Here is a 7,852-nt window from a genome sequence, read left to right as displayed (position 1 = left end):
CCATCCCCGGCCTGGGAGTACCAGGCCGGGCGGCAAAGGAGGCTGCAGGCCGCGCGGCAGTGGCAGGCCTTGTGGCAGAAGGCCATGCCACGCGCGCGGCCGCAGAAAGCCTCAAATCCCGGCCCCTGTTGGTAGGCCGCGTGTCTGGAGCCCCAGACACGCGTTCCTGTTGATGCCTCGGGCCCGGGCTCCGCCCGAGGAGGACGATCAGGGGAGAGCCTGGCAGGCGGGTGGGAACGCCTGCCAGTGCTGGTGCGGCCCCCAGGGGCAGGGACCGCATGGGAGGCAGCATGGGAGACCACAGGGGGCGCTCCAGGGGGAGGTAGGCCGTGGGGGGGGCCCACACCGGTAGCCATACCTCATTAATGTCTGCCAATTGTTCCCACAGGTGCCGGCCACCATCCACGCTGCAGCAGCCCTGAGGGAAGCCAGAAAGCCTCAACCATCAAGCTATGTAAATCTGCAGGCCCAGGCAAACAGGAGCAGGAGGACAGGAATCTGTTTGCTGGCCCGAATCCCAAGTGGCACTGAGGTAAGACCTCCCCCACACTGTCTTACACAGAACATAATCCCACCCACAGACTCTTTCCCAACCAATCCCATGCATCTATCCCCACACTCCTACATGTGCCCTTGTCCGCTTAGCTGCGCTATCTCCCCAGGGCCTTGATGCTCCTGGGAAGAGAGGAAGAGGCATAGAAAGGCAGGGATATGTCCTGACATGGGCTTTCTGTCAGTGTATGAGTCATCGAGAATTCCTTTGGGCTGAAGCTCTATGTGTTTCAGCAATCTAGCATAATCCCACTGTTAAATTGTCACAGGTTTTTATATATTGCAAATTATTGCACAATCTCTGGTTTGACATATTTCCTGTAAAATGGAAAGGGCTGGTACTTTGTATTGACACCCACTAGTTATAAAATAAGTGTTCTAACAATCCCAATATCACACACTCTGAGCGTCTCACTGATACATCCATCCTGAACTGCAACAATTACTCTGTAACAAATGTTTAACTACAAAATAAAAGTGGCCACGGGGGACGAACTGTCTGCTGGAACCATCAATTTCATCTACATCGTTCTTGTGGGGGTTAACGGAGAGACCCCTAAACATCACCTGATACCCTGGCTGAAGGATTTTACCCCAGGAGCTGTGAGTACTTCCAATGGGGCAATGGATCAGTTTTTAAGAATTAGTGACAAAATATGTAAAGGAAAGACAGACATTAAATGTGAGAGACAAAGATTTAGACATTTTATAGAACCTGTATTTCGTGTTTTCTTTTTAGGAGCCTTTTTGATGCTTATTATTTTATATTATTAGACCCATGTCAGATGATTAACTAATTCGCAAATACGTGAAATAAACAAATAAACTGGCCAAATACATACTTGATAATCTGGAATTTTTTAATTTTTCTGCTAACGACACAATTATTTTAGCATACGGCTAGAAATCAATGAATACAAAATGATAGATTACAGAATGGACAGAGCAAATTACCAGCAATCATTGCCAAATCGCAATACTAAGCGTGCAAGTGAGGAATATCTTTTGATTAGTTGGTACCTTTAAACTGATATATCACTGTTTAGTGGATATTCCCCAATGAATACATTCGTGCTCATAGAGGATAGATCTTAGTAGAGCTTGCAAGAGCCCCCCCCCCTTTATCCACAGAAGAGACTAACAGGGTTACTCACTACTAAAGAGAACATTATATGAGAATTGAATATTTAAGGCAGGAGCAGCCAATCTTGTGTCACTTGGAGGATTTTAACTTTAAATATAAAATTTACTTGAGTTCACCTTGAATTCTCAGTTTAGTGAGTACTCTGTATTGCAGTGTGACATCATTCATTCACTTACACCAGGCAGTGTGGGAGACATCATCCATTCACTTACACCAGGCAGTGTGGGTGACATCATTCATTCACTTACACCAGGCAGTGTGGGTGACATCATCCATTCACTTACACCAGGCAGTGTGGGTGACATCATCCATTCACTTACACCAGGCAGTGTGGGTGACATCATGCATTCACTTACACCAGGCAGTGTGGGTGACATCATCCATTCACTTACACCAGGCAGTGCGGGTGACATCATGCATTCACTTACACCAGCAGTGTGGGTGACATCATCCATTCACTTACACCAGGCAGTGTGGGTGACATAATTCATTCACTTACACCAGGCAGTGTGGGTGACATCATTCATTCACTTACACCAGGCAGTGTGGGTGACATCATTCATTCACTTACACCAGGCAGTGTGGGTGACATCATCCATTCACTTACACCAGGCAGTGTGGGTGACATCATTCATTCACTTACACCAGGCAGTGTAGGTGACATCATCCATTCACTTACACCAGGCAGTGTGGGTGACATCATGCATTCACTTACACCAGGCAGTGTGGGTGACATCATTCATTCACTTACACCAGGCAGTGTGGGTGACATCATTCATTCACTTACACCAGGCAGTGTGGGTGACATCATCCATTCACTTACACCAGGCAGTGTGGGTGACATCATCCATTCACTTACACCAGGCAGTGTGGGTGACATCATCCATTCACTTACACCAGGCAGTGTGGGTGACATCATCCATTCACTTACACCAGGCAGTGTGGGTGACATCATGCATTCACTTACACCAGGCAGTGTGGGTGACATCATCCATTCACTTACACCAGGCAGTGTGGGTGACATCATTCATTCACTTACACCAGGCAGTGTGGGTGACATAATTCATTCACTTACACCAGGCAGTGTGGGTGACATCATCCATTCACTTACACCAGGCAGTGTGGGTGACATCATGCATTCACTTGCACCAGGCAGTGTGGGTGACATCATCCATTCACTTACACCAGGCAGTGTGGGTGACATCATTCATTCACTTACACCAGGCAGTGTGGGTGACATCATTCATTCACTTACACCAGGCAGTGTGGGTGACATCATTCATTCACTTACACCAGGCAGTGTGGGTGACATCATCCATTCACTTACACCAGGCAGTGTGGGTGACATCATTCATTCACTTACACCAGGCAGTGTAGGTGACATCATCCATTCACTTACACCAGGCAGTGTGGGTGACATCATGCATTCACTTACACCAGGCAGTGTGGGTGACATCATTCATTCACTTACACCAGGCAGTGTGGGTGACATCATTCATTCACTTACACCAGGCAGTGTGGGTGACATCATTCATTCACTTACACCAGGCAGTGTGGGTGACATCATCCATTCACTTACACCAGGCAGTGTGGGTGACATCATTCATTCACTTACACCAGGCAGTGTGGGTGACATCATCCATTCACTTACACCAGGCAGTGTGGGTGACATCATCCATTCTCTTACACCAGGCAGTGTGGGTGACATCATTCATTCACTTACACCAGGCAATGTGGGTGACATCATTCATTCACTTACACCAGGCAGTGTGGGTGACATCATTCATTCACTTACACCAGGCAGTGTGGGGCCCCTAATCTACATAGATACATAGTTATGTAAACTGAAAAACCCCAGAGCTGGAGTAAGGCTGCTCAGGGCCCTAGACAAGGTGTCAGTTTGGAGCTCCCTCCTAGAGCCCTGGACTCTGTTTCTGTGAGTGTTGTGGGTGTGAGCGTGTGTGTAGTGTTTGAGTGTTGTGTGTGTGGAGGAGGCGGAGTGTTGTGTAGGGTGGGTGCAAAGTGTCTAGCATTATGTACTTGTGTATGTACCAGAAAGTGTGTGTGTCTGTGTCTCTGGCATTGTGTACATGGGTATGTGCCTGAGCATCCTTGTGTGTAAATGTGTGTATCTGGGAGTATATGTGTGAGGTTGCTTACATTGTGTTGTTTGTAAGGGGGATTGCTTGTGGTCTTTATGTGTTTTTGTGGAGAGGCTGTGTTTCATGTGGTGACTGTTTATAATGATGATTGTCTACAGGATGTGACTGTGATAGGGTGAGTAGGGAGGTGAGGGTGTCAGGGTTAGTTGGGTTCCCTGGTAATCCAATCAGATCTCTGGTGGTCTTGTGGGGTCCCTGGTAGTTTCCTCGGGTGGTCTTGGTAGTTTCCCTGGTGGTCTAGGGGGGTCCCTGGTAGTTTCCCCGGTGGTCTGGTAAGTTTCTTGGTCGTTTCCCCAGTGGTCTGGTGGGATCCCTGATAGATTCCCCAGTGGTCTGGTGGGGTTCTTGGTATTTTCACTGATGGTCTTGTGGGGTTCTTGGTAGTTTCCCTGGTGGGGTTTGAGGTTGTCCAGTGCACTGCTGGTGCAGCTGCATACCAGGCCATTGCTCTGTGATGACATCAGAGTGCAGGCTGGGAAACATGGCATGGAGTGCTGGAACCTCGAGGGAATGCCACTGCAGCGGGTGAAGTGAATAAAATTGATGTCAAGAGATGGGATATAGTAGGCAGAAAGTGAACAATCAATACTTTAATTTCCTGTTCTAGAAGTAGGAAAATGGGCAAGCGAACAGATCTGACTTTGCCAAGGGCCAAATAGTGATTATTATTATGTTATTGTTTATACAGCGCCAACAAATTCTGCAGCACTTTACAGTAGGTGGAAGAACAAACATGTAGTTGTAACCAGACAAGTTGGGCACACAGGAACATAGGGGTTGAGGGCCCTGCTCAATGAGCTAACATGTTAGAGGGAGTGGGGTAAAGTGACACAAAAGGTAAGGATAGTAAGATAGTGATGGCTTGATGTAGTCGCAGACTGGTCAGAGTGCCCATGATGGCCCCTGTCCACTGCCGAAAGCACCTTCAATGGGGACGTGAGCAATGGAAGATGGTTGCCTGGTCTGATGAATCAGGGAGTGTTATGCTCTGGGCAATGTTCTGCTGGGAAAACTTGGGTCCTAGCATTCATGTGGATGTAACTTTGACACGCACCACCTACTTAGAGATTATTGCAGACCATGTACACCTCGTAATGACAATGGTGTTCCCTGATGGCAGCCCACAATATTAGGCAGGTTTATTGTTGTAACTGATCAGTGAATATCCACTTATTACTTTATTTTATGAATGTACATAACTCCTCTTTTGAAACTGTTTGTGTTCAAATTTCACCTGCAAGGAAATTGGTGCAACTGTGTGCAACATTTCATAAACGGAAAAGAAAAATCACCACTGAAAAGCAGGCTGTAGTGGTTAGTCCGTTCGGATAGTACCAGTGCTATCTCGGGCATCTACCCTTAAAAAATGTTATATAAAAATAGTGTAGTTTTCAATCATGCTTTATTATTTCCAATAGAATCACTGGTATAATTATTTTAATAATAACTGCTATCTGTGCAAGGAGAATAGGGGCAATACAGCCTAAATATGATGTATTAGCAGAAGAAAATGAATGATTGCTTATCACTCTTAGCCTGTCCCCATTTATAAAATAACAAGCTGAGATACTCCAGGTAAATAGATTCTATTACATCAATACTGAATCCTAGATCCCGTTACATCAATACTGAACCCTAGATCCAGTTACATCATTACCCAATCCTAGATCCCGTTACATCATTACTGAGTCCTAGATCCCATTACATCAATACTGAATCCTAGATCCCGTTACATCAATACTGAATCCTAGATCCCGTTACATCAATACTGAATCCTAGATCCCGTTACATCAATACTGAATCCTAGATCCCATTACATCAATACCGAATCCTAGATCCCGTTACATCAATACTGAATCCTAGATCCCGTTACATCAATACTGAACCCTAGATCCCGTTACATCATTACCCAATCCTAGATCCCGTTACATCATTACTGAATCCTAGATCCCGTTACATCAATACTGAATCCTAGATCCCGTTACATCAATACTGAATCCTAGATCCCGTTACATCAATACTGAATCCTAGATCCCGTTACATTAATACCGAATCCTAGATCCCGTTACATCAATACTGAATCCTAGATCCCGTTACATCATTACCGAATCCTAGATCTCGTTACATCAATACTGAATCCTAGATCCCGTTACATCATTACCCAATCCTAGATCCCGTTACATCATTACCCAATCCTAGATCCCGTTACATCATTACTGAATCCTAGATCTCGTTACATCATTACTGAATCCTAGTTCCCGTTACATCAATACTGAATCCTAGATCCCGTTACATCATTACTGAATCCTAGATCTCGTTACATCAATACTGAATCCTAGATCCCGTTACATCAATACTGAATCCTAGATCCTGTTACATCAATACTGAATCCTAGATCCTGTTACATCAATACTGAATCCTAGATCCCGTTACATCAATACTGAATCCTAGATCCCGTTACATCATTACTGAATCCTAGATCTCGTTACATCATTACTGAATCCTAGATCTCATTACATCAATTCTGAATCCTAGATCCCGTTACATCATTACCCAATCCTAGATCCCGTTACATCATTACCGAATCCTAGATCCCGTTACATCAATACTGAATCCTAGATCCCGTTACATCAATACTGAATCCTAGATCCCGTTACATCATTACTGAATCCTAGATCCCGTTACATCAATACTGAATCCTAGATCCCATTACATCAATACTGAATCCTAGATCCCGTTACATCATTACCCAATCCTAGATCCCGTTACATCATTACCGAATCCTAGATCCCGTTACATCAATACTGAATCCTAGATCCCGTTACATCAATACTGAATCCTAGATCCCGTTACATCAATACTGAATCCTAAATCCCATTACATCAATACTGAAAGCTAGATCCCGTTACATCATTACCCAATCCTAGATCCCGTTACATCATTACCGAATCCTAGATCCCGTTTCATCAATACTGAATCCTAGATCCCATTACATCAATACTGAATCCTAGATCCCGTTACATCATTACCCAATCCTAGATTCCGTTACATCAATACTGAATCCTAGATCCCGTTACATCAATACTGAATCCTAGATCCCGTTACATCATTGCCCAATCCTAGATCCCGTTACATCATTACCCAATCCTAGATCCCGTTACATCATTACCGAATCCTAGATCTCGTTACATCATTACCCAATCCTAGATCCCGTTACATCAATACTGAATCCTAGATCCCATTACATTAATACCGAATCCTAGATCTCGTTACATCAATACTGAATCCTAGATCCCGTTACATCAATACTGAATCCTAGATCCCGTTACATCAATACTGAATCCTAGATCCTGTTACATCATTACAGAATCCTAGATCCCGTTACATCATTACTGATTACTAGATCTTGTTTGTAGCGGATCCCCGGGTAACCTGACCAGTTACCTCCGCTAATATCTTCCTTCAGCCACTTAGGAACCACTTATAGTGATATGAGACATTTCCCCCCAGTAACTGGACGACACACAGTTCTGGAGGTACAACACAATTGTATTGCCCCACACGGCTTTTATGCATAACCCTATGCAAGGGGTCTTCCAGACACATAAACAGGGGTTATCCCAGGATCCTCTATGCTTAGGGGGTTGCTGTTCCTTTGTCTCCCAAATATGGAAAGCCCACCACACAGGCAAGGGGGTTTCCCGCCCATGACAACAGGAGGGTCTTCCTCCCATGAGCCTCTGTGCTTGGGAGCCAAGACATTGGAAAAGAGACCGTCCCTTTGTCTCCCAGGCACAGAATAGCTCACCAAACCAGTCAAAAGTGTCCCCACCAACCTCAGACGACCTCACACTGGCACAACCTCCGAGCAATCTCTGTTTGCGAGATTCCTGTGCTGAAACCGGTAATGCAAAGCGTTTCCTTTCGGGGTAGGAACGCTCCCCCTTGTTGGCGTTCATCTATACGAAATGGCAGCCACCCAGGGGAGCATTCA

At 45.3% G+C, this 7,852-nt stretch overlaps 1 protein-coding gene across 1 annotated transcript in view; it reads left to right on the top strand.

Annotated features, from left to right (window-relative positions):
- The first annotated feature begins 933 nt into the window (after window positions 1-933).
- The window catches only part of LOC134573379 (polyunsaturated fatty acid lipoxygenase ALOX15B-like), a 57,322-nt gene continuing 50,403 nt past the window's right edge, over window positions 934-7,852 (top strand). Inside the window, exon 1 of the mRNA XM_063433113.1 lies at window positions 934-1,155. Within this exon, the coding sequence (XP_063289183.1) occupies window positions 1,009-1,155 (147 nt within the window). The 5' untranslated portion in view covers window positions 934-1,008. The remainder of the gene's footprint in view (window positions 1,156-7,852) is intronic.

The sequence above is a fragment of the Pelobates fuscus genome, chromosome 1 (genome assembly GCF_036172605.1).
Source record: "Pelobates fuscus isolate aPelFus1 chromosome 1, aPelFus1.pri, whole genome shotgun sequence".
In the NCBI taxonomy this organism is placed as follows: Eukaryota; Metazoa; Chordata; class Amphibia; order Anura; family Pelobatidae; genus Pelobates; species Pelobates fuscus.
Note: the sequence above shows the minus strand (reverse complement) of the source record. Positions and strands in the feature narration are given on the sequence as shown.